Below are 27,756 nucleotides of genomic sequence, written 5' to 3'. Positions count from 1 at the left end.
TCAACGTTGTGAATCAACATTGTAAATTGTACATTTCTGCAGTTCATGTAACTAATGGAATTAGTCTTACTTAATGAATAAAGAATAAGTGTTGATAATTTTTATTTTCATGTATTCATGTTCATGTGTTATAAATGGAATAGTCTTAAGATATATGTTTACGATTGGAAATTGGTGCAATAGACTCTCATGTTGCTTTCAAATCACATTGTCCAACTCGGGTTCTTGAACCCGCTCTCCAGGCTGGACATGCACTGGTCGATATCCATGTGAACAGAATGACCTGGGGTGCAAACAACCAGACAGAGCAAATTAATCTCACTGAGGCAGACAAGATAGTTACACTTCCTAAGAATATGGAATAAAGAGCCATGTTTAATACCAATAACACAGATCGATATGTCCGATTTTCCCAAGTATGAAAAGCTTTAAAACAAGCAGAATGATACAAATCAATACTGGGAATACTTTCACATAAACTGCACACTGTAAACAATGATATTTGGAGTGCTGCATGTGAGTTCATTGATTGGCCCAGGTTGTCAAAAAACCCTAGTTTACAATATTTAATTGGTGTAATTAAATGATTCTTTACTCATGAAGCCATTATGCAATCAGTGTCAGTTTCATAATTAACATATTGGTTATCAAAAAAAAAATTAACAGTTTTATTTTTATAGCATGACCCACACAAGGCGTACATCCTGTCTGATATCTGGATAAGATTTAACCGGAGATGACAGACGAGATAAAGTCATTATTTGAGCCTACAGCATTCAGATTTTACTCAGAGCCCCCCTGCCAGCCATGCGGGAAGGGGGGGGGGGGGGGGGGGGGGTACCCAGCAGCAGCAGCGGTGTGCTGCAACAGTGAGAAATTGAAATGGCGCTGCTCCTACGCCTGGTTGATCTGTGCTCAGGGAACCCCAGAGCTGAGAACGAGCCCGGTGGCAACGGCGCGACGACCACTTCGGCGACGGCACACAAGTGAACCGCAGCCCGTATGACGTAGAGTGGATTTCACTGTGAGATTCGGCAGTAATTAAGGACTGCACAGTGGCAAAGGGGGTTTGGAGAAGGGATTTTCGGGTCGTTCTACTTTGTGCGCCTGAGTGACCAGTGCCTTCCCTGAGATTTCGGCATTCGTCAGCTAATGCCAACCGCAGTCCTTACTCTGGGCCTGGGTGTGACCACTGAAGCTTGCAACCCTGCCCAAAAATGAACTAATTACCCTCACTTTATGAATCCAGAGTCACGCTACAGAACAGGGTCACAGCCTATCAGAGGGCAGGCACATGTACACCGGGATTTGCAGAACCAGCGCACCGACTCCGGCCTCCTTGTAGCAAGATGTAGGTGCAATAATTAAAAACAAAAACGCATTTCTTTATATAATTATTTTCTTTTTATAAAGTCATTACACTGAGTTACTGGACCATGTTTTTCCTGGAGCTAAACAAGTGCATGAGCATGAGTTAGCGTAGCTGGCATTAAAGTGCCACAGTCTCGAGGTGACCATAGTGGAAAAAGCATTTGCGATGTCCAGTGACAGCTCCTGTGTACCCTGGGGTGAATTTAGAGAGCTTATCGGAAATGGTGAAGAACACCTGAGCATGTAAGGAAATTATGTCATCTTACAAGTAATCTTAAACATGAATTTGCATTTGATGTAATGGTTTCATTTTAATAATAAAAAAAAAACAGCCACCTTATCACAATTATCTTTAATTAAAAAAAACATATGTACAATAGGATGTGGTGTACCAAATGATGTTTTCTCAAAAAAGTCATAATTATGAGTCATAATAATGATAATTACACATAATTAAGACAGGACTGGATTAGTTAGCTATGTTAGTTTATCCTTTCTTGATTGTATCTATTTATTTAAAAGGCTTGCTTGATGTAATAAGGCCCCATGCAGAGAAACACGCTCTACTAAGTTCTGAAATGTGAAAAGTTCTGAAGTCACAATTGGGTGACCCTGGAAACGCACCTGGCACCAATCTGCATGACAGCAGCCCATCGAGGCTGCGACATTTTATGTGGACCCTGTTACTTACCTTGTGTCTGTTTTCGGTTCCTGTCAATCGCCACATACCTGTGGGTTCGTTTTTGTTCTTTCGTTTGTTTCCACTCTTTTTGGCCCTCGCAACATTTTCCTAAAATGCCATATGTCCCGCCTCTGTGCTTCATTCGCCCGTCAGCGTGACGTGACACTATACGCCTTGTGTCAGATGTCTGATGGGATAGAAACACATGCAACACAAACCAAACTCTTAAACAAACTGCTTAATGCTAAAAGAGATAGAATATAGTGGGCTTTTTACTGTCACAATCACACTGAGCCCTGATTGGTCACAGCCAGTGTCTGATGCCCAAAGAACTGAGCAGAAAAAGGGGAACTGTGGGAAACGAAGCTCAAAGGCTTAAGAAAAGAGCAGCACTCACTAAAACACACACACACTATCGGCATGAAATATTCATCCCCCCCACTGCTCTGACCTATTTAGCGTTACACCTTGCTGTTGCTCCAATCAAAGGCCGCGTGATGCTAGCGTCCGTCAGCGCTTTTGTACCGCTTTAAACCGAAAGCATTTACATAATTGGCCTCCGCTGGAATTAAAACATGTTGTGTCTACGCGGACGTCGCTTAGCGGATGATCACGAGTGCGCGTGGTTATTATCCAACTTTTCTTGTCTCGACAAGCTAACATTGTTGCCTGGCAGTGGTGTGCATCTGCGGTGATCTAGCGGAGAGATAGCTGAGAGATCATGAGCAATTTCACCAAAAAACGATCTTCATTAGCGCGAGCGCTGTTCAAAATGCCCTAATTGCATGTTGCCTCATTACAAATGCCCTTTGATTGCCTAAAGATTTAGTCCGCCATTAATCAACTGTTGTTCCCTGCATTATTGAGGATATTCCAAGTAGCGCTGGGGAACTTGGCCCCCTTTCAAAAAGCAGCCACCGGAGTAATTGCAGCATAAATGTGACCATCGGGCTGCTTTTTTCGGTTTTGCACAATTCGTGTACACCTGATTTGAACTTTTTGGTTTTCTCAGTCTGTTACTTTCATGGAGTCGGACCCCTCTGGAGTGTCACTTGTTATGGGACATGACAGCGTCTCCGACAGCTTTTTACCGTACGGCGAGACCCTCATTTCCCATGCAGGTAAGTGCTGGTGGCCGGCAGCGGCAGGGGGGAGTGGCCCTCGTTCGTCTCCTCAGCAGACATGCGCTCAGCACAGGGCAGCGTGTAATGTGAAGGCCTCCGCCGGCACCCTGGCCCAGGGCTAAATTTGGGGAGGTGACCCTGAGGTCGGATCACATCTTAAAAACCTGAAAAGTGAGAGTTTACTGACTGAAAAGGGGCAGTGGTGGCCTAGCGGTTAAGGAAGCGGCCCCGTAATCAGAAGGTTGCCGGTTTGAATCCCGATCTGCCAAGGTGCTACTGAGGTGCCACTGAGCAAAGCACCGTCCCCACACACTGCTCCCCGGGCGCCTGTCATGGCTGCCCACTGCTCACTAAGGGTGATGGGTTAAATGCAGAGGACAAATTTCACTGTGTGCACCGTGTGCTGTGTATCACATGTGACAATCACTTCACTTTCACTGAAAATGCTCTTAGTATTGGATGAGAGGTCTTATTCATGATGAACTATCCCTGTAACTACTGATTGTATGATAAGGGCAATAGAAACTTTTTAGCGGGGTCTGGGTTGGATTTGCACGTTACCATCCGCAGGCTGAAGCGCGAGGGACAGGTGGGATGCGTGTCAGGCTTTCGCAGGTCACAACAGCCATGAATGGACCTTAATGTGAAAACTGTGGTATAATCTTACAAGCGCCGCACGGTTTAGTGCTGCCTCTTGTGTATTATTGCTTAATTAGTGAGTAATTAACTATTGCTACTTAATCACAGTTTGAGATAAGTGAAATGTAAGGGATTATTTTTTTTTTACTTTGAATAGCTACCCCAACTCTGCAAACAACATGGTATTTGGGGTACAGTCGGCCGCAGACACGGTAAACAGAAGACACGCTCATTGTTGCGGGCGCATTCCGCTAAGCCGGCCTTTTTTTCATCGGCAAAAAGAGCGTCGGGAGAAAAAAGCAACACGCTGGCAAAATAAAGCTAAGCTCATTCTCTCAGCCCCGACATTTGAATAATCTCCCCCCGACTCTTTTTCTCAAGATCGCCTGAGCCCCTCACTCTAGGGCTGCCACGATTTCATGCCGTAATAGACTATTTTGTGAAAGAATGAGGAGATTACGGCAAGTATCCGTTCTGGCAACCCAGGCAAGGGTGCATCAGTAGAGTCTTTAGTTTTAATTTTTTAAAAAAATGCCTTCGTTATTAGTTCACAGTTTTTGCCCGTGCACGTGCCAAGAGGTGATTTGCTGATGGATTCCTGCCGAGCCTCTAATGCACTTAAAAAAGCTCGCAGAGTTGCATGTTGCTATCGTGAAACCGATGCGCCGCCGCTGATCCCTAAATAAGATCTCATCCCCCCGCTGCATGGATTAGAGAAGCGAAAGGATTCAGTTGTCACACGTTATCTTTTCCACGTGGAGCCGTAGACGATAAGTGGGGGGGTGCACATTTGTTCAGATGATGATGACGTACGCGTCTGCACCCCTTTTTTCTGCCCGAGGGCGAAATGTACATGGATTGTTAGGTTGGATGCGAAGGAGCCTAAAAGATTTTTTTTAATCATTTCCCGGATCTGCTCCAAGCAGGTGTAGACAACATGCAGAGGAAAGTGAAAAAATAAACCCCTGAATGCAGGAGAGCTGAAACTCATCCGTGGGGCTTTTTGCTGATACGGTTTGGGTCCACTTGTCCCCCTCCCGCAGAAGAAAAAAGTTTGCTGAAAATAAAAGGATACAAAGTGATAGTGAGTGATCACCTTCCCACTACAATGAACCATTTATTTCCTGATGGATGTGGTGTCTTTCAGAATGACACAGTGTCCCCATCCATGGAACACGAGTGTCACAGAATGGTTGATGAGTATGAAAAAGATGTAAATCATGACGTGACCTTCCGACACCGAACAGCAATGGGAGTTGCATCTCTTCCACCGTCGGAACGCCAGATGATGGAATATATTTCGGAAGACAGCTGTCCGTTCGTCCGCGCGGTATGGTGAGCGCTGGATCTGTTCTGGTGGCCTTTTTACACCATTGCAAGTCGTTGTTCTTTGTAGGCTGACCACAGAGTTCCTTTTTAGACGTTGACCTCCTGTTATGACTGTTAGAGCTTGTGCCGGTCACTTCACGAGTGTCATGACTTTCATTCAGAGTCTGACATCAGCCGTTCTGCAAAGAGCGCAACCGCTCTGAGTTCCTTCATATTCAGCTGCTTGCTTTTAAGCTAATGATTTGCTGTTTGTTCAGCGTGATCTGCATCCAGCCAGCGATCAATCCATTTTCACCTCCATGTTTACAAGGTAAGTACCGCGCCTTTAAAGTTTTTTATTGCAAATGCACCGTCTCACGCGCACATTTATACGCCTGCACACCAAATCCATTAATGGTGATAATGTGTCGGTGTGAGCTGCACATTTAGTGGCATCTTAAGATGCACACCCACTGACTGGAAATGACACCTCAGCACGCTAATTGCCACCTCCGCGGTGTTAATGCCTCCCTGCAGCCGTTAGCATGCCGCTGACGTCAAGGACAGCCTGGCTCTGGTGCCTCCGTACGTACGCCGTACTCTCGTTCCGGCGCTGCATGGAGGAGATTTGAATTAGAGGTGCTGCTATTCCAGAGCCACATACGACAACATTATAAGCCTTGGGTGAAATGAGGGTTGCCAGTTGTTGGGAAGCTATTTTGACGAATGAGTTTCAGATTCAGGGAAGCGTCAGAATGATAACTACTACTCGGCACTACTCGGAATCATCTTGTGACTACAGCAGCAGACGGGAATGTATATTAGATGGCTGGAAGGGGTGCCCACACCCAGGCTCTTTCAGACAGGTTCAAGTGGAAAGATTGTGGGTGATATTTTCTGGGATCTGTTTAAGACTTAGTGCATGAGGAGGGTTTGTAAATGTCACATAATGTACAGTACAGGCCAAACGTTTGGACACACCTTCTCATTTAACACATGTTGAATGTGGAGTAATGTACTTAACAGAAAAAGGTGAAATAACTGAAAACATGTTTTATATTCTAGTTTCTTCAAAATAGCCACCCTTTGCTCTGATTACTGCTTTACACACTCATGGCATTCTCTCGATGAGCTTCAAGAGGTCGTCACCTGAAATGGTTTTCCAACAGTCTTGAAGGAGTTCCCAGAGGTGTTTAGCACTTGTTGGCCCCTTTGCCTTCACTCTGCGGTCCAGCTCACCCCAAACCATCTGGATTGGGTTCAGGTCCGGTGACTGTGGAGGCCAGGTCTCCACTTTTTGTTAAGTACATAACTCCACAGGTGTTCATTCATAGTTTAGATGCCTTCAGTGATAATCTACCAATGTAAATGGTCATGAAAATAAAGAAAATACATTGAATGAGAAGGTGTGTCCAAACTTTTGGCCTGTACTGTATGTCTTCTTGATTCACAGAATTAAACAGATGGAAAAATAATTACTATTTGCAATTGACATTTATGCATGGATGTATCAAAATCTTCTCGCCCAGACCTTTCTATTAATTATTTATAATTTATTTGTTATAATGTATTATTAATAATTATTATTCTAAAAACAAGCAACATACATCAGACTTCTGCACATGTAAACTCACTCCAGTCAATATGCCCAGAAGCAACATCCCATCTCCTCCTTTACTATCCTCTGCTTTTAACCCTTGGTGAGCAGTGGGCAGCCATGACAGGTGCCCGGGAAGCAGTGTGTGGGGACGGTGCTTTGCTCAGTGGCACCTCAGTGGTACCTTTGGCGGCTCGAGGTTCAAACCGTCAACCTTCTGATTATGGGTCCGTTTCCTTACTCAATAGGCCACCACTGCCCCATTTATTTTCCTGCCTCAAGCAGACTTTTGTGAAGAGAAGGGATATTGAGACTGACTTGATGTCAGGATTGGTAAAGGGCTAAATAGCCCAAGGCAGAAGGGCGAAGGGTGACACACAAAGCAATCGTACGGCTTCAGGAAGGCTGCTGTAAGAAGACAGAAGAGAGTGGACAGTCATGTGATCTGCAGTGTTTAAGGTGGTGTGAAGGTGAGGTTAGGGAATGACAGGTGATAAATACACCCAGCCAACTCCATCTCCAGCTCTGTTGTGGAGAAATTGCTCCGGGTTCTTTTTCCTCACTTAAATCCCTGATGCCCATGGCCTGTCCACGTCTCCCAAATTAGCTTTTCACCTTTAATTACTCTGCTCCAAATAAAACTGAGTCCATCCCAGTCACAAGCAGAAATAATAAATATATATAAAGAGAAGAAAGAAAAAAAACCCTGTTTGCTGAAAATAAATGTCTTTCCATTCGCTTTCTGAAGCGCGTTTAACAATGTCCCCGAGCCTCCGTTTTCCAACGTGTGAGGAAGTGCCGGGAAACAAGACATCCATCACACTGACAGACAAACCAAATTACATGCTGAACAGAACCTTAATGTGTCACCGGAGCTAATGGTGTCAAGGCGCGCTGGCAGTGGACGCTTGTTCTCTCCCGTTCTGGCTCTTATCCTCACCACAGCGAGACTGCAGCAAAAGCGGCGTAAACACCAATGAACGCACCTCAAATTGGCCTACATGCTTTCCCACGCGCATGTTCAAGGCCAATTCGCAGTGCTGCGCCCCCCTTCAGCAGTTATGATCTATCAGTGAGCCACCACCGGATCTCTCGGCTGGAATTAGACCTAGGATGAATGGGCCAGTTATCTCCAGCCCAATAAAAGTGTAATTATATGCCTTGGGCTCTGGCGACAAAGCCAGCACAGGTGACAGGTACGCGGGAAACGGGCAGGAGGGATTACCTTCAGTTCTCATCTGGGGCCTCATCTCGCCTGGGTCACCTTGAGCGCAACACTACAATTTTACCAGTCATTAAACTCTTAATCCTGGTCCAATGTGGAATTCCATCTTGTCATCTTTCAAAGATGATAAGGAGCTCATGTAACTTACTTTATCCTATAATAAGATAAAAATGGTTAAGAACTATTTCATCTTCTCTTTTGGTTTTAGTCTCATCTGAAATTTCCCAAAATCGTTAAACATTTTGGCACAGAATCCAACAGCGTAACCATGGCTGTGAACAATATTGAATGGACTGAGGCACATTATATCACTGTTAATTATTTGTAAAGGGAACTTTTTATATTATACAGTCGGCATATTCACTATGCTATATATTTTTTGTTGCTTTTATCTTGTATTGTCCACTTTCTGCCAGGACAATGTAAATTTGCCACTTTTGGGACTAATAAAGGATCTTATGAGATCTTAACCTATCTGTCATATCACGTTGCTGTTGTAAAGCAGGACATACAAACATAAAGGAATTTACTTGGGGAAAAGGAGTAAGGAACGGGGAAAGGAAACTTCCCTCACTCACAGTACACACACACAAACACACACAAGAAGGAATACACAGGGAAACCCCTGTCCGACAATGCTTTAAAACCGCTGGTGCAGACTGCACCGGGTGTGCCGGGTGGTCCTGCCATCCCACCAAACACATACCATGCACCTCATCCTCACATGTACCTCTCATTCCACACAAACACAGACAGTGATGGACAGATTTCAAATACCAGACCCAGAACACTGGTGCAGGTACTCCTTTAAAGGAGGGAAACAGGTGCAGGGAATTGGGAAGGGGCGTGGTCTATTTTAAACCGGCCCTTTTGATTGGCTGAAATGACTTCTGGGCATGACCACATCTCAATATGAGGCTACTCTGCTTAGGAACAGTGAGTAGAACGGGTCACTTCATACTTTTCCTAGTATCACAACAATTCATTCTGTATTATTTACTCACCGCATTACATTTCTTTAAAATATGCATAATTATGGCAATGCTCACAAATAGCTTTGAAACTGTAAAAAGATGTTCCCATTTCAGGGTCACAGAAACTATGACTCATGACCTTGTTTGAATGGTAGAGATGCCTGCAGATGACAGCTCATTGCTGTTATCTGCTTTTGTCATAGATCTGTCATACAGCAAACGTGACACCGTATATTCTGTATATCTCAGTATTCTGAGCACCATCCAATGTGACGTGACATAATTATAAAGTTAGGAGACCGCCTGGTTGTGGATGCATGTTTTGCAGACGGTGTTCATTTCCAGAGAGCATATGTCAGAAGACTGCTCATCTAATCTCATCCAGCACAGCAGTCTCTCACACTTCTAGAGAAAGGCTGATATTTATGCCCTGCATGTAGAGAATCTGAGCACAGTGTGATACAATGGGAATATAAATCATAATCAAACATCAAACATCAAGCACATGCTCCAAACCACATGTCCAGTGATTCTGCCTTTCAGGAAAATTATCATACTTAGGTCTCCAAAATGGCCACTTTTCTTCCCCAAACTGAATCTCAGATGACATGAAAAGGTAAAAAAGTTCAGAAAAAAACAGGAGGCCTTTTTCTAGCTGAAAGTCTTTTACTTTATTTTTGTATACAGAAATGGGCTAAATTTAGCCAGCAGTGAGACATCGAGCTTTAAAGGACTTTTCTCAAACTGTTCTCCAGTCCACACCGAAAAAGCTGAAACCCTCTGAAGCAAACGACATCAAACGAATGCCTTTAAATGTTTCGTACTTGACTAATGTGCAGCAAGGACTGCGTTGTGTGTTGCTTTGTGGCTTTTCATAGATGTGATCCCTGCTGGCACATTCCCAGCGTGTCTGTCAAAATGGTCATTAAAAGTATTAAAATTAGTTTTAATGGATTTTGCAGTCAAGCTCATGTATATATAGAGATAATGTATGCAGTGGTGGACACATGTATAAATCAGGACTGGCCCATTTGGTGACAAAAGTAACATTGTTGCCTTACAAAAAGGAGAGTTGGGACCTGTTTTTCTGCTGGACCTAAGTGGGTGGATGGAATAAATATGCAAATTGACTAAAAATTATTTTGGACAAAAAAAATTATGGGTGGATGAATGTTCAAAAAAAAAAACTGTCACAAAAGCCAACGAGACTCACTGAGAGATGATACTCTTTAAAAGTTTAAACTATAGGGGAAAAGGCCCTTTTTAAATATGAATGATAAACTCAGACGGTATCTTCATCTATCAGTCTGGGTACTGATTGCTCAACATTTAATCCATCATTATGGGCTATTAGCTGATAAATGAAGGTCTCAGGGGTTAATTAATTTTTGCGGTAAGGACATGGTTAATAATGCAACACTGTCACAAGGTGCACAGGAATTGCCGTCTGGATTTTAATTTGAGACAAAGGAAGATATGAATTTTTGCTCATTGACAAAAAGCAGCCATGGCTCCATAGCTCTATAGTATATATTGTTCATGTTGTAATAAAGTTTTAACATGTATGTCTGTACCTGTGAACCAAAAGCAACAACAGTGAAATATATTAAGAATCTAGTTGGATTACGAGGTTTTAAAAGACTGTATTAAGCAAAAAGTGTCTCGCAAGCAAAAGGAAAATTCTGTCTAAAAATGTGTATAATGGCACCATTAAGGCTGGGATAGGTCTGTGTAAATTAGGGTGGTTTCCTGATCATTACCACAGATGGGCCAGTATTTTCACAGAATGACTGTGGCTACGACCCACATGTATCACAATACACATCATGGGAGCAAATGGGAATGTCAGCAGCAGCCTGCTGAAGAAGTTGTATTATGTGGGACTCAACCGAAGAAGAACAAATTGTCTCAGAGCCACCAGCATCCTGCCTCAGGCTTGTTTCTGACAAACTTCTGACTCTTTCTCATTCACACGGCAGCCAGGGCTTTTCTTTATAGGTGACATTTAGACCAAAATATTACACTTTGGAACCTATTAGAACACATCAGTCTCTTCCTGCAAACCTGTATTGCATTGAACTGTCCATCTTTGTGCTCAACCTACTCTCCTTCCTTTTAGCTCTCTCCATTCTCAAGAGCGTCTTTAAGCACTTCTCCACTCCCGCAAAGCGCTTTCCCGGATTTGGCATGAGAAGTGGCCCTTTCTCCACACGTGCTATTGGACAAGACAGAAAGACGGGGCATTTAGAGCGCAGGAGGGAGTGGTGCAGCCACGCCAGGCTTGCCAGCTGTGATAATGATGTATAATTTAATTGAAGTCTGTGTTTCTCTATCCTCCACAGAACTCGCCGTGCTCTTCCTGTGCCGATGCATTATTCAAGCTAATGGTGACCCTGAAATAGAAAAAAAGGCCTCGCATCCTTTAAAAGTTTTATTGCGGTGGAAAGCTAGGAGAAGAGAAGGGGGGATGCAGGCAGGAGTGCAAGGAAGTGCGATAGAGAGAATAATAGAGTGAGATGGAGTGCACAGAGGCACCAGTATTAAGTGAAGGACTCACATTTTTTTGGCCTAGGGGGCATGCACTTCCTAGCAATGACCGAAAAAGGGGGTCCGGTTAAATTTAACAGCACTACAGTGACCTTTCCTACTGTGGGACGGTGTCTCGTGTGACCTGCCATAAAAGAGCTTATGACACTTCGCTGCAGTAGCAGATTGAACAGAAATGCGCTTGTTCTCGGGTCATGACACATCAGCTGAGAGTCTCTGGGACTCATGACTTCAGACACATCCTCGATTCTGAAATACTGCGACATACTAAAAAACCCTTAAAAAGCAGCCTGAAACTCCTGACTTAAACTGACACTGGCAAAAAAAAACTAAGTGGTATCGTGCAGAGAAAAAAAAAGTCCAATACACATCCAACAGACAAGGTTAACAGCTTGACTTTTAAAACCCGCATTTAACAGTTTGACAAGGAATATTTGCCTGTACTGTAAGCAGGTGCAGAGCGCGTGTGCCGTGTGCTCCCTTCCGCGTTTACTCCATCAGCGCTCTCATCCAGTGAGCTGCAACTTGAGATGATGGCTGTGCCTGCAGCACTGCCGCTCTCTGTGCAGCGTGATGCTGTCTGCTGCTCTTCGCGGCCCCAGAGCTGGGCCGCAAGACGCTGCTCCACTGTCTCCCGCTGCACAGGCATGACAGCGACGTAGAACGCTAGGCGTTTAGTGCAAGATGAGAATATAGTGTTTTGTGCGCATGCAGAGTGTGCATGTTTGTGGGGAGGTGTACGCACCCCTATCCATCATATGTATAGAGTGCGCATAAGCATGCGTGCATACGCAGCTTGTTTTTGTGAGTGGTTTTCCTCTGGCAGGTGAGCGAGAGAAAGAACGTATGAACGTACATGCATATGTATTTGTAACTGTGCTTCTGCTTTTAAGTGCACATGCATGTGTATTAGTGTTCTGTGTGTGTGTAAATGTGTGTGTGTGTGTGGCTGCTGAGTGGGTTGAAAGGTCTCGGGCAGTAAAATCTACCTGCTCAGATCCATCAGCCTGAAACTCGCCCATAAAACACTGTTATTGTTGGGCGTCATTTCCAACGCAATTAGCCTGCAGCTTCATTAAACTGAGTGGGGCGAAAACGTGGCAATTAGAGCAGTTGAGGTAGGAAGACAGCACAGGACAGAACAGCTTGGAAGAGACGTGCTTTATATCTATGACAGAGGAAAAGCAGCCTCATCTAATTAAAAGTTCTTAAAAGTTTTCACGTCTCACGTGTAGGCGGAGCCGGCAAATGCAACGGCCATTCAAGTACCGTAATTGTTCCTGCTCAGGCCCAAATGAGTAAAAATCCACAGTGAATTCCACAGCCTTTTAAAGCTTCACCTGTATGAAGATAAGGTGCATCTGACAGAGCCAATTCTAAATCTTGTCTCAACTTCGGCAAAAAAAAAAAAACTTAATCTACGTTACTGATAATGCCACTCGCCCCAGCAAAGCAGAAAATGACAGAAAAGCTCAGTACAACTTAAAATACTCATTCACTGTGAGAACTTATTACCACTAATAAAACACATCTTGCTCTTTCTCTCTCTCTCCACCGAGGTGGGGACGGGGAATTGGGAAAAAATAGATAATGTGATTAACGTTTCAAATCTCTGCCTCACGGTGCTGGAGTTGTATTAAAGGCCTTCAGTGGGAGGAAAGGAGTGTTTCTTCATGCACATTCGATGTCAGGGGGGCTGCAATAGACCAGTGTTGTTCTGTTGCTGTTCGTTTGGTCAATGGAGTTGATATCCAATTGCACATGTGCAGGAAGTTTGGTAATAATATTGATTACTTTGTACTATTCTAGAGTCATGTGGTCCAATTGGTCACACTTGGCATCCTGAAAGGGGAAGGCTGGAGGTATAATAATAGGTGAGGACAACCAGGGTCACTCGGGACATCAGTCTTGCATGTCTTGGGCTGCTTAGGCACATCCTGTAGGAAAATGGATCTTTACCTGTAGCCGTGGCGACAGGAACTCATGGTTCAAACTAGGCCAGAGTCCTTATTGCCATTCAGCCTGGTATTCTCTATGAAAATAATAGTGTGGATTGTTTTCGGTTTCCCCCAGCCTGGGTTCAATCGCTCAGCCTGTGCCTGTGGCTAACTGTGCGGTCTCCCTGATGGAGGACCAGCAGGAGTCGCACTCAGGAGAAGGAAATTGCCACCGCTGCTTCTGGGCCACAGGACAAGGGGTCGGGAGTCCACATTTCAGGGCAGCAGGTTACCGTGGAGGTTACCCCTCCCTCCTCACCCCCAGCTGGGGTTCCTCAGATGCTCCATGACAACCGCCCTTCATCACAGAGGTGGGACAGTGACTGGCACACATGTAAGCAATCCCACATGCGACAACTGATGCCTGGGCTCCACAGGAGAAAACCTGAGCCCTCGTCTCTAGAAGGGCACCAGAAGGGCATTCGCACAGTGGCTAGAAAAATAATTCACCCAGACGACCCCACCCTTCAGACCTTTCGGTATCTGCTTCTTTAAAAGGAATGGTATGATTTCTTTTCATAGGCAAAAAATAATGTTCCCTAAATGATGCAAAAAATTAATCTACACATGCAAATTGACAATTCCAGAGTCCACACTGTTGCTGTAAGATACAGCCCCCACTATAAGAATTTTACAATCCAAATTGACAACATGCGGTTGGACATTATTCCAGGCCAATAAGAACATATGCATCCATTTCCACCTGATCGTATCATATCCATGGGAAAAATTACCCCTTTTGAAGTGCGTGTGCAGTGCTAAAGCCGCATGACGGGCCTCCACGTGATGGTGGGAAGATTGGCCCTGCCTCGCGCAGACAGATGGAATAGGGCCTAATTGCACGACCGGAGGTCACCGCCCTTCATTTCACCGGGGGTCAGCGACACAGCAGATTTCATCACGACCCCCTTTTTTTCCTCTGGAATTACACATTAGAATTCATGGATGCTTTGCGGGAGCTGGACATTACGCCTAAAATGAACAGATACTGCTTGGTATCACTTTCCTTGTCAGGGGGGACGTGTGAGGGAGCTGCTGCCCCGGAGCCTAGAAACAGACACTGTACTAAAAACCAAAAAGGAGGCGGACAAGGTGCTTCGGCAGGCCGACAGTTCATCATCTCAGTGTGTGTGTGTGTGTGTGTGTGTGTGTGAGGCATCGCACCTGACTAAATTCCCCCGGGTCTTAAGGAGTGAAGCCGGAAGCAACAGGGGCGAGAGTTGCGTGGATGAGTCAGGACGAAGGAACTGGAGGGAGAGAAAGAGAGCGAGTGACGGAATCGCTCCGTACCGAGGACCGCTCTGGCATCTCGTTTGAAGCGTTCCAGGGCGTCCGAGCGCATGCCTCTGGGATGACTGCCGAGGTGTAGGGGAGGTGTGCTGCCGAGCAGATCCGTCTCACCACGCAAAGATTAGAGGTTTCTTTAATCCAACAAAGGGGATTAAATGCAGTGAGGAGCAGAGAGTAGAGGCTTCTCGTCATGGAGCACGCATGAATTATTAACACCTTCCCTCAGAAAGCTTAGCCGGGCCTTTAACCCCCCCCAAAACTCACGTCTAGAGCCACACGCACTCTTCTCCTTCCCACAGGTCATCACCGCACACTTCCGCACAAAGCGTCTTTTCGGGGATGGAGGACAGTCTCACAGTCCCATCCACAGACTTAACATCAATGCACAGTAGAAAGTCTTCCCCGCGTGGCATCTTATGGAAGACGAGTCCTCCGCACTAATTGCGCTGTCATAAAAGAGCAATCGCTTGGGCCGCTGAATTATTAAAACGTCCATTACAGACAGCCAACAGGACAATTACAGATGAAGTTGGAAGTGAAGACATGGCTGAAAGCTTCAAGTGGTCGTTATTCAGATATTCATTAGCATGGACAGTCTGACCCTGCCGGCCGGATGGTGTGACATGAAGCAAACATCTGGTCCAGAGCTACTCCGAGCAAGTTTCAGAGCTTCCAAACCTTCCAAAACTCTCTGTAAACCCCCCCACCCACAGCAGAGCGAGCCCCTCGTCACTTACCACCCTTGTTCCATCTCCCCTTATTCCGTCCCTGGAGGGTGGGCTCGGGATGCCCAAAAAGCAGCAGGCAAAAGAAGCAGAGTTCAAGCAGAGAGAAGAATCCAGGATTCGGCCACGACGGCATGTCTGGGAGTTGGCGTCGCCGGGTGCCTCTCACATGGCCGGGTGTGTCTGTGGGGAGGGGCGCAGGGGCCACGGGGAGGGCCACGCGCGGGATGGCATCGGACTCAGACGCTGGTCCGGGGCTCTGCCATGCCGCGCTGCCGACGCCAGGCTGTGCGTAGTGCCGCTCAGCCGAGACTCATCGCTCCCTCCCTCTTCCCCCCCACCCCTCTCTCTCTCTCTATCTCACGGTCTGTCTTTCTCGATCTCTGTCTGCTGTGGCCCCAGCCTCGCCGGTGCACCGGGACACTCTTGTCTCGATCTCCTCCGGATGCTTCTCCGTCTCACTCGGCGTCTCGCTCCTGCCTCCCGCACGCTTGCTCTCTTCTCGTTTCCCGCTCTCTTCACTCCAGCTTTCTCCAGCACTCTCTCTCTCTCTCTCTCTCTCGTCTCCTCACTAGTTCCCTGCCTCCCAGGGAAAGGTGGAAGAACGAGGAGGAGGGGGACGCAGAAGGACTCCACCCCGGGAATCCAGGATGGGAAGAGTTTGCCGGGGATGGAGGGAAGGTTGGAGGAAGGAGGGATTAGCGCTGTCTGGGGGCTAGAAACGGCAGGTAAACAAATACTCCATCGGCACGCTGGCGCGAGGAACGCCGCTCCCAACCAGCCCCAGCCGGCGGCTCTTAAAATAGTAATAAGGCTGACGGAACTCCAAGGTGAGGAGCGCGATGGGCGGATGGAGGAGGAGGAGGAAGAGGAGGAGGAGGAGGAGGCGGACGAGGTAAAAGTCAAGGGATGGAGGGAGCGTGCCCGTACGCACTCCGGAGTTCGGAGACGGAGGGCGGGCAGCCTCGCGGAGCTCCATCGCTCCTGCTCCTTTAACCCTGTCAGTTCTGCTCCAGCGATGCTAGAGCTCAGCGGGGCGGGATTTAACCCCTCGCCCGCCGCAGAGACACGCCGGCCGGCGGCAGCTTACATAAATGTGCATGTATATTTAACAGGCGCCGCTGAATTTTTCATGCACAACTACTCCCCGACACAGCAGCGCGGGATATTTTTAACCTCGGCAATAATGCGCATGTGGCAGAGTGCACAAACGTGGAAGTTAATTCAGAGTTTAGTAGATGCTTCTTTTTTGTTGCTGTAGCGGGAAAATCGCCTCTGTGGAAAAAAGGGTGAATCGAAGCCATTTAAAGCCTCGAGGACATTATGCTAAGAAGAAAAAAATCTTATTTGATGCTCGAAGCAACTTTTCACACAGCTCTAGCATTCTAGTACCATTCTGGTATTTATATTGGCCTGCTATTTCTGAATTAGTCTGACCCTCGGTTTCTGTCACAACAGGCCTTTAAAGACAAATTGCCAAGGTCATTATGAGTACATAAAGGAGAGTAGAGAGAATGAGTACACACACACACACACACACACCACAGTTTTAAATATCCTAATTATGGCTTCTGAAGGAATCACTGATTAAGTCCATAATTTTTAACACAGCACAAATTAATATCTGGTATTCATGCATAATCCTCAAATGCAACCACCTCCCCCATCCAGACCTTACACATTCACATGCATACACACACATGCACACACACACCCAGCAAGAGCCCACAGAAATGTAATGAGGAAAAGAGTATTTTTGCATTCAAGAATGTGTGATTAAAAGGCCTTAGTTGTCAATCTGAGGCCTTTCATTTTTAGTTGATTAGTTTTGATCATTTTTAATACTTTGTAATACTTTCAAGCCTCAGCATCCTCCAATTAAGAAAAAGTAAGATTTCTTCGGTCTGGTAAAACTAGCGCTGTACGATTGTTCTAAAAATTAATCACTATCTTTTAACATCAAAAGTGCTCCCAGATCATTCTGCCAGACCTTTCTACAAATTCCCTTAGAACAAATTGAGCAATCCAGCTTTCATCCTTGCAGTCAAAAATCAAGGAACCTTTCCTGTTACTGTCTGAGGAACACTTTAAAGAAGAAGAGCTTTCCAGCTTTTCTAGTATCATGGGTAGTTGTTTCTTCCGACTATCTGAATATAGTATTTCATCAGTTTCATTTTACATTTACACCATTTATCAGACGCCCTTATCCTGAGCAACTTATAATCAACAATGACAGTCCCCCCTGGATACACTCAGGGTTAAGTGTCTTGCTCAGGGACATGATGGTAATAAGTGGGGTTTGAACCTGGGTCTTCTGGTGGCCTAGTGGTTAAGGAAGCGGCCCCGTAATCAGAAGGTTGCTGGTTCGAATCCCGATCTGCCAAGGTACCACTGAGGTGCCACTGAGCAAAGCACCGTCCCCACACACTGCTCCCCGGGCGCCTGTCATGGCTGCCCACTGCTCACTCAGGGTGATGGGTTAAATGCAGAGGACAAATTTCACTGTGCTGCTGTGTATCACATGTGATACACAGGAATCACTTCACTTTCACTGGTTCATAGGCGAGTGTGTTACCCACTAACTCTTCTTTTTCCTCTTATATCAACACACTGTAAGTTAGCTACGCTCCCACACGCCCTCTCAGGTCTGCAAACGAAATGAGACTAAAAACTCCCTCTTCACAGGGTCTCAATTTCAACAATTTCCTAGTTTCCTCTTAGTTTTGTAACTCACAATTTATGGAAACCGAATGGGAGTTGCTTGTGTCTCCTCCTTGTAAGTCGCTTTGGATAAAAGTGTCTGCCAAGTAGAGTAAAGTAAAGTAGGCTCCTACCACCCTTTTACCACCCTAATTACTAATTAACATTCGTGGCACATTAAAATTCTGGGCTTTTTGGGAAAATAAAAGGAAGTTGTACTCTCCTTGCTAAATGCCCACAGCCAGATGAACAGATGGGACTGCAGAGTACAAAGCCAGGTAGCGCCCCGTGGTCACTGAATGGGAGTGTGTTGGTTTAAGAAGCCAAGAGTTCCACTGGCTCTAGGGCTGGGCAGCAGTCGGAGGTCGCAGGCTGTGGCCGGCGGCCATGGAGCAGATGGTCATGTTTGCGTTAAGTGGCAGGCGGAGAGGTGGCTTATGGGCTGCGGTGACACGGTATTTACAGAAGCTGCAGGGAAGGCAGAGGCACAGGGCAGCCGACGCCTGCGTGTGCACTAAAAATGTTGGTGCTCAGGAACAAATTCCTGTAACGGCATAACAACTCGAGAGCTGCGCTCCCAAAAAACGTGGCTACTCGTTACAAATCCTGCCATGACTGCTGTGCCCCTGAACAACACACTTAACCCTAGGCTGCCCTGGGGAACTGAACTTGTAATTAGGGAATGTAGAGTCTATCAGATACATAATGACACATAAATGGAAATACCAAGACCTCTAAGGAGCTTACAAATCATAACCGCATGCAATCAGCTAACCTACAGTGAGTTTCTGTGCATGTGGACTTGGCTTTGGACTTGGATTTGGCTTGTGGGTCATTCAATTAGATCATTAAACGCACACTCAAAAATAAAATAATTTTTTTTTCCATGGTTAGAGCATATTACTATGCATTACCGCATTACTGCGACAATCAAAATCGCTGCAAACACCCAATTCTTATACAATGTAATCTTAGAGGCGTATGATAATTGAACATGCTATTTGCATAAGCGTTCAATTATTGTCACAATGGAGTCCCCTAAAGCTGGGAAATTAGAACATTTTGAAGAAGGGTTAAAAGGAATGATGGGTAAAATTTTTACAAGCAGCTTGTAAGTCGGCGGTAACAAGCGAGCATTTCACCGGCTGGTTTTTGCCGGACAGAGAGGGGGGGGGGGGGGGGGAGTGACAATCCAGACAAAAAAAAAAAAAAAAAAAAGAAAGATGAGCCCGCAGTCCCGTTCGGAGGGTGTCGAAACAAAAGCGGAAATCCACCGACGCAGTGGCACAGCGCAGTGCAGAGCTTCCATGTTGTCTTTGTACAGGGTCCCCTCAAGCCCATTACACTAACTACTCACAGATGTGTCGGCGGCAGAGCACATTTTTTACTTCTTTATTACTGCAAATGAAGGGGGGGGGGGACAGCTTGCGGCCCGACTGCGCCGCGGATGATAGGCCAGGCTGCACAGACGGGGGGGCGCCGCTGTCGCTCTTTTTTCCTCCTGCCCCGGCCAAGCAAGAGGCGAAGGCCCAAGGTCCGTGCCGGGGAGCCTGTCGGCTTATCACCCCCGACAAGGAGCCCCGGGACAAATGTGGCCGAGCGCGAGAGGAGCGCTGCCCCAGCTGTGCAGGGTGCAGGACGACGATAAGACCGGGAGCTTCCACGGTGCAAAAAGTGGGGGAGAGTAGGAGAGAGAGAGAGAGAGAGGAGATACAGGGTGGGGGTCGGGATGGGAGAAGTTAGCCAGCAGCGGAGCTCGTTCCAGCGCTACCTCCCTGCTCTCCGCTTAAACCTCGTAGCGCTCACTACCGCCGCCGGTTGTGTGACAGCGTTGCACGTGAACCAAGAACCCCCTGACAGCCTGAGAGCCAAAGGAGAGGGAGCGAGGTTCTTCGCATTGCCTCTGAACCTCTCAAAACGTACCATGAAATGAGTTTTTTTTTACATTTCCACAGGAAGTGCCAGGGCGCACCACCAATTGATCCCCTGATGGAGATCTGCTGCTTTATGGCGCCTCTCTTTTCCTCCCCTCGCCGCATCTGCCTGCCCAGATACTGGATAATCTGTGACCCCCCCTCTTCCTCCCCATTCCTAATCCGAGCCTCCATCCATCCTCATCCATTCCTCCCATTCACAGCCTTCGCCGGACATTGGCACAGTGGGGAAATCTGTATTGAAGTGCATGGGCTTGTTTATCTCTCCCTCTCGCGGATGCTGGATCTGTTTGTAAATGGTCGCCTCTGAAATGATAATTCTCCAGCATTGTTACCATCTGGCCTGTGATTAACATTCCAATTAGGATTCGCCGCAATCAGCACTCAGCAACTTCCTACGTACAAAACAACAACTGCTGCCACACGCCTATTATTAGATCTTCTGGATTTCCACGTGAGCCTATCAGCGCAACTGTAACGGTTTCTTATCAACAAGATGAACACGTGGAGGAATATCCTATAGCCAACCACAAAAATCCAACATTATAACATCAGGGTGGTAGTAGCGTAGTGGGTAACACACTCGCCTATGAACCAGAACTTACTACCATTGTATCCCTGAGCAAGACAATTAACCCTAAATCGCTCCTGGGGGGACTGTCCCTGTAACTACTGATCGCTCTGGATAAGGGTGTCTGGTAAATGTTGTAAATGTAAATACCATTACTTGTTACATTATAAAATTATAAAAGAGCTATGGAACCAGCCTAACGCAGCAGAAACTCAAATGCAGACACTGACAAGCGAAAGTCAAGGGTCAACAAGAACAGACAGCAACACACTGACAACCAGTGTGGCAGCAAGAATTTCAATTAAACTCATCAAGAGTCTGCAGCAGCCCCCATTAAAAGCACCCATCGAAAAAACTCTCCAACTCGTCAGCGGATCCACACTCCAGATTCTAACCAGAGCTTGGAGAATGGAGGAGGGTGGAAGTCGATATGCTATGCGCTAAGGGTGAGGCTTGTCTGCTAGTGTGAGGTCAAACAGGTCCTTTCATTTACATGAAAAGAGAACTATTTTGAGAACTATTCTTTCTTTCTGAAACTATTCATTTGTGTCAGTTCTGAGAATTCATTTGATCTTTAAATGAGCAAAAAAGCCAATGTTTAACGTATAGAGCTGGTACAACAGGGCCTGATGTCTCCAGTGGCCCTCAACTGTGGATGCACTGTCCTTTAAACAGGCGCTGGGGATACAGGGCTGAAGAACATAGCTTGTGTCGATGCCAGCAGAGACTAGAACCATCTGAAATACCAACAAATGTATCTTTTCTTCTCTTATAGTTAGGGTTTGCCAGCAACTCCATATCTGTGCATGGAAGTGTAGTACCTGCGGGAGGAGGAGAGCTGGCTGTGTTCTCCACATTAATAAGACATCGAACATCTGCGGTCGCACATAAAATATAGATCTCAGGCCGGCTGGTGGGACAGTACACAATACACTCAGAGCAGGGGGGTGACACTATGACTGTGCACAGAAGGAAATGTGATGTTGGCCTGTGCTGCAGGAGAAAAGGCAAGGCAAAACAGAAAAGAAGGTAGGGTCCCGCTTGGCAATAAACACATGAATATTTACAACCACAGCAGCTACTGTACATGCCCGCAGCTCCATGGTGATGCAACAGTTCCCTGCACAGGTAAATATTTTGAACGTAAAAAAAAAAAACCCTGCTGCTGGAAGTATAGGCTAAACAAACCCGAACTGGATATGTTTTGTGTGCGAAAAAGCTGGCATCAGCAGTTTCTCGCGCAACAAGCTCTGCTATAGTTGGAACAGGAATTTCTATTATAACTCACGTCAGCTAAACACTTCGGTAAATGCAACATTGTGATTTTGTCCTTCAAACCAGATTGTGGAGTTTGCACACGAAGAAAAGAAAAAGAAATTACACTTAGCCTTTCACTCGCACTTTCCAATTGTGCTTACTCTGGGGCGCCTGCATGGAAACTGTGTTGCGTAGGGCACAGTCGTTACAAGGTGCGAGAAAACAGCAATTGAGCTCCATACGGCAGCATGCATGAAAGGCGCAATTGCATGAGCAACAAATCGTTTCAAAATCCTCACCTCGCACCACCTGTATCCACGTACGGTCAGTGGCGGCCGGCTGGAGCCGTGATTGGGGCAGAAGCAGAGTAATAAGAATCAGAATGACTTAGTGATGACTGTCATAAAATATGGCAGGCTGTTCTATTTACAACCTGTAATAAACCTGCCTCGCCAGCGATTTACAGCTACGTGTGCCCCCAGGAAGTTAAAGGTTTTTTTTTGTCCAAGGACACATAAATATCCTGTGCTGTACATTTGAATGTATTGGCAGGTGGACTTTTTTCGTTGGACAGAGCGGTGCAAAAAGAGGTTTGGCACAAAATGAAATTGGAAGAATCTTCTTCCCTTCTCTTTACGTTCTTCCATGACGCTCCCTGCTTTCAGAATGACGGTGACAATGAGAGGAGGATATTAATGGGGTCACACTGTTAAGTAATGGCAAGAAATGTGTGCTGAGTTATGGCGTGAATGCCTCAGCCATGTCGTACTGTCTGCCAGCTCTTCCTCTGAGTTATGCTATTGATCTCTATGAGCCCACAGTAAGTTATGGCGTAGATTAACTTTGGATGTCAGATTGGGCCTTGGACTTATGTTGAGACTTGGAACTTTTCAGAAAGTTATATTAGCTGAACTTATATTACTAAACAAATGTTTAAAATTTAGAGAAAAAAACAAAATTCATTGAAATATTCAGCCTATATTGCTTTGATTGAAAGAATGTTATTCTGTTTGTCAAAAAAAGTGGGGTTGCCAGGGTCAGAGTTTTCCCTCCAAACTGGATCATTTTAGAGTCACAGAACTTGTAAAATGGAATCAGATCACCATGTAAAATGGAAAATTCCAGGTCCACTGCATTTTGTGCCCCCTCCCTTTTATCATTATCAAGCTGCGGCCTTCTCCAAGCAAGCAAGAGGTGTCATCATGGTGCCAAAAGGCCAGTAAGTGGCCTGAGTTGCCATGACGAGAAAGTCTTGGGGGTAGATGACCACTAGCTTCCTGTATCTGTTTGGGAGAGGAATGAACATCAAAGGACAATCTGATTGGTCTATGGCAAACTTTTTGGGATTTAAATGCAGAGTATAAAAGAGTTTCTCTTGAAGGCTGCACTTCTCTGCACATTTCCTTTCCTTCTGGGGGTATCAGCCCTGTCTCTCTCCTTCCCTGCTTCTCCAGGTCTAGGCTCTCTCTCTGGAGCTTGGCTCCGTGCTTTTCCCTCTTATTTCCACTATCTCTTTCTCTTTTGCTTTACTTTGGGGTTTTCTGTAATATTGGTACCATTTTTACATACAATATTTACATGTAACTGCAATAATAATCTATCTACTTTAACAAATTAAAAAAATCTTGTAACCTATTGTACCATGCCTCTATATGTACAGATTTAGTATCTGGTCACTGTTCTCGATTAGACTCAATGAGTCAATGCAAATTCGAAGAGTTATGAATTCCTTGATATCACTTTCAGCTATTCTCACTTTATATTTGCATATATTTGCATAGCAATATCTGATCATTGTTGTCATTATTTTGTGCTTATGATTTAGTTTTAACAGATAACCACATGTAGAGGTGTGGGGAAGACCAAATTGGTTTACAAATCTACAATCCTCTTACTTTACCAGACACCAGACTATGAATCAAATTGGATATTCTCTGTATGCTCTTGTGTTTGATCTCTATCAAGAAGGCATGTTCCCTGCAACATGGAGCCTCCATTAAAGTGTGATTTCAGATGCCTGGAGATCGTAAAGGACACCGAACAACCACCGTAAGCTCCATTTGAATTCCTAACTGACCATGAAAGAGCAGGACAAACAATGGCCTCAAACCACGAGGTGCTCACGAGGTGATGCTTTATCTTTAATGAAGACCCCCCCCCCTTGTATCTTTATCAAGCTGCAGCCTCCCCAAGCAAGCAAGAAGTGTTACAAGGGTGACTCAATCATTAATGGAGTCAGATAAACAAGGTCAATGAAATTATTTGATGTCTTTCTTTCATTGCTGGAATTCCAGTTTTCTGTGGTGTTTTTTTATTAAATGAAATGTTTCTTATTCATAAAATAAGACATTTGTTATTTAAAAAATACATTAAAACACATATACTATTGCCACTGTGTTGCATTTGACCTTCCATGTTTGGGTCTTTTAGACTATTTTGTTATGTCTGGAGAAATGGCAACTCCTTCTAAGTACAAAAATATATGTTTAAAAAAGATTGCAATGTTAAACTGTTTGTTTAATGGCGTACCATCAAAAATATGCCTGTAACGTCGGCCAGTAGCAAACACATTCAAATTAGATGAGGAGATTCAATTCAAGGGGAGCCGAGACTCTCCATTAGGCAGGTGGCTGTGGAGCGGCTCACCTGAGCGGACCACTCTAATTAACCACGCTGCCCTCGCTGGGAGGGTCGCTGAGCTCTTCCTGAGAGACGCTCCTCCATGCTCCATCTAGCTCACTCAATTAAGGGCCTGCGAATAACGACTGCCCCTCGGCCCACCACATTTGCTTCTATCCCTTCCCACTGGCGAACAAGGCCGTGCAAACAACATGGCTGGGTTTTGTTATGAGAGGAAATGGCTTCTAAATGGCCATGTTGAATCTCAACACCAATTTTCCTATTCTAGGAATTGTCCAAAAATGTCAGAAATGCGAGAAAACATTTACATTTATGACGTTTAGCCGATGGCCTTATCTAGAGTGAGAACCAGTATTTACAGGTACAGTGCAGGGCAGTGCTGACATAGCAGTTAAGGAGGTCCCCTTAAGCGACATTCTAATTTATATGCTATTCAACAGGTCACAGGACATAAAAAACTTATACATTTCAAACTTTTCAAAATAATCTAACAGTAACATTGTTTAAATGAAAATAAGACTTCTAATATTACATTAAAACAACTAATTAATATTTTTTAGAATGTTTCTTGGTGCTCCTTCTCAGAAATATAATGAAAAACAACAAACACGCTGTCAACAGTATTTTTCTGGGTGCTCAGTAATCAGTCATTTTTGCACATTACACAACATTGATCAACATGAAGCACAGAAGTTAACGAATGGACTTCATGAGAAATGGGCTGTGCTTTTACTGACGTCGATGAGCCACAACAAATACATCATTCCCTACGCTCGACTTCAGGCTTTCCCGACGGACGGCTTCCATTGTTATTCATTCCATGTACGCCATCCATTATGAAACCAACCAATCCATCTGCATAAAATACTGGAAAGCTTAAACTCCATCCAGTAATACTGGTTAGGCTTCTATTAGGCCTGATAAGACAGTGGAATATTACATTCATAATATTTTCAGTCCACAAATATGCTGGACAAACACATTTACAAATGAGCAAACCACAATGGATCAAACGCTGTTCTGATCTCTCTACGGGTTTCCTCGCGGTGATCCTAGGATGCTACCCAGCTTGGCAGAAGATCCCCCTGCTCTCTCAGCAGCCATTAGCTCTTATCTTCCCCAGCAATCACATCATCTTTACGGCACTCTCAGGTCCTGCGCATCCCCTTTCAGACCTTTACCGGCAGTTGCCTGGCATCCGCAGCATCACCTGGGCCCAGAGCCGGGGGCCTGACACTTCAATAGCACTCAAGATCACTCCAAATTGAATGAGCATAATATGCCTGTCAATGCCTAATTTACCGCCAAGCTACAGCCTCCAAATACGTCTGCTCTGGAATGATAGTGGTGGAAAGCTGCACTCAGGGTGTCCTTAATGAAATATTTTTCTTCCCCACACCTCTCTCTCTCTTTCTCTCCCTCTTTCTCTGCAGCTCCAGATAGCTTTTCATGTAAACGGCTGAAATGAACTTGGACTCCAAAACTCAGCCACTGCTCCTCCACCCACGGACTCTGATGTTCTAAAGCTCTTCACAAAGGAGGCCTGTTTGCTGCATGTCCTCTGCTGGGAAAACAAGCCGGCAGAGAGGGCGATGCGCACCACCGTCCCTTTAATAAGCGCAGATGAACACGATGTAGTTGAAAGGCAGAGGGCCAAGCGACGTGTTGGAAAATCTTGTTTGTGCAAAGGTCAAGATGAGAGCTGCATTCAAAGTTCAGCTTTGAATTGGCGCTCATTTGCAGCATCCTTGACTTTTAATCTCCAAACTAAACGTAAATCACATTTCATCCTGAATGTGTTACATCTGTGTTATAATAATGTTATAATAATGATATATAATAATAATTTTTTGCTTCTCTTTCATGAAGGACCCCTGTCCGTATCTTTGTCAGGTTGCAACACCCCCCCAAACAAGAGGTGTCAAAAGCCAGTGAATGGCTTGAGGTGTCATGACGAGAATGCCCTTCTCGGGGGAAGATGACCACCATATTCCTGTATCTTTCTGAATAAGGCAGAGACATGAAAGGACAATCCTGATCGGTCTTTGACAACCTTTTTGGGACTCAAATGCAGAGTATAAAAGATTTTTCTCTGGGGAGATGTGGTGTCGACACTCCCTGCTCCATCCCCACTTTCTGAATCTTGCTTTCTCTCCCTTTTTCTCCTGGGCTGCCTTTCTGTTATTTTAGATTTTTCTGTAATATTGGTACCATTTTTGCGTAAATGTAACTGCAGTAGTAATCTACCGGTGTTAATATGTTAGAAACTGTTCATTCTTGTAACCTCTTTATGTCCAGGTAACATCAGATCAGAGTTTAATACAGTGCTTGTGTATTTCTTTTCAATATAATATTTCCCATTCGGGCTGCATACAGTTGCATGATGTTCAATCAACAGTTCATCTTCAGAGCACAGAAAACCTGAATGCACTCACAAAAATGCACAAACTCCCTTTCTTGTGTTGTGCTGTGGGGGACCTATGGCACGGGGGACTGAGGTTAAGCATTAAATCTGTCAGGGGAGCAGAGCGAGTGGCAGTCTCTGAGACAGTGGGCTCAAAACACATTTGAAATTTCGTCAGCATGACAAGTCTCCTCCACCTCTCTTCCTGAGCTGACAGGGGTGACAGGTCGCAGGCTTTTACGAGCCAGACTTTAAGGTTGCTGAAACTCTGGAGGAAGCTGCCTTCGCCTACATCATTTAAAACCATTTTTAATAAAATGCTTTGCTCTCACAAAATAAGAGCTCCCCCAGCTAATAAATACGACGTGGAGCAAAGTCGATTCTTCCACTGGGAAGCATTTTTTTAAAGGGTAAAGGAGAAGTAATGTGAGAGTCCTGCTTCCAGTTGGGGAAGAGAAAGTTGTATTTACTGTACAGGCACAATCAAACTGACTGCGGACCGCATTTGCCATAAATCGTTTGATGGTGCAGGCTGAAAATGATCCTGTTAGACACCACTAAAAGGCTGTCACACCAAGGCATCAGACCTATACACTGCAGTGATGGTTAAGAGTCTACATATCAATATATTAAATATATCAGTATATCAGTCAACAATTTGCTAAAAATATCTTGCATAGGCAACAATCACATTAGCAGAGCCATCTAGTGGTACGTCATTATATGACATTGACCTCATGTAAGATTTGGCAAGTTATCTATTTACATTAC

At 45.2% G+C, this 27,756-nt stretch overlaps 2 protein-coding genes across 16 annotated transcripts in view; one reads left to right on the top strand and one right to left on the bottom strand.

The window, feature by feature from the left end:
* robo2 (roundabout, axon guidance receptor, homolog 2 (Drosophila)) overlaps window positions 1-27,756 on the bottom strand; it is a 323,403-nt gene that overhangs the window by 250,310 nt on the left and 45,337 nt on the right. The window contains exon 1 of one of the 11 annotated variants that reach the window (XM_028962516.1): window positions 15,492-16,466. The exons of 9 other annotated variants lie outside the window; for them this stretch is intronic. In XM_028962516.1, the coding sequence (XP_028818349.1) occupies window positions 15,492-15,615 (124 nt within the window). In that variant the 5' untranslated portion in view covers window positions 15,616-16,466. Of the gene's footprint in view, window positions 1-14,628; window positions 14,689-15,491; window positions 16,467-27,756 lie in introns of those variants that run through there. One more of the 11 variants, XM_028962526.1, reaches the window with a different exon arrangement.
* Window positions 15,599-26,952, top strand: LOC114769478 (uncharacterized). 5 transcript variants are annotated; one of them, XR_003743220.1, is made up of 5 exons: window positions 15,608-16,207; window positions 23,907-23,990; window positions 24,119-24,189; window positions 26,015-26,354; window positions 26,451-26,952. XR_003743220.1 is itself a non-coding variant. In XM_028962530.1 (2 exons), the coding sequence occupies exons 1-2, from the start codon at window positions 15,649-15,651 to the stop codon at window positions 23,946-23,948; spliced, it is 768 nt and encodes a 255-aa protein (XP_028818363.1). In that variant the 5' UTR covers window positions 15,599-15,648; the 3' UTR covers window positions 23,949-24,095. The 5 variants fall into 5 exon arrangements, 1 of the variants encoding a protein (XP_028818363.1); XR_003743218.1 differs by having other exon boundaries at window positions 15,608-16,374; XR_003743219.1 differs by having other exon boundaries at window positions 15,609-16,207; window positions 23,910-23,990.

Source organism: Denticeps clupeoides, chromosome 19 (assembly GCF_900700375.1).
Source record: "Denticeps clupeoides chromosome 19, fDenClu1.1, whole genome shotgun sequence".
NCBI classification, from domain to species: Eukaryota; Metazoa; Chordata; class Actinopteri; order Clupeiformes; family Denticipitidae; genus Denticeps; species Denticeps clupeoides.
Note: the sequence above shows the minus strand (reverse complement) of the source record. Positions and strands in the feature narration are given on the sequence as shown.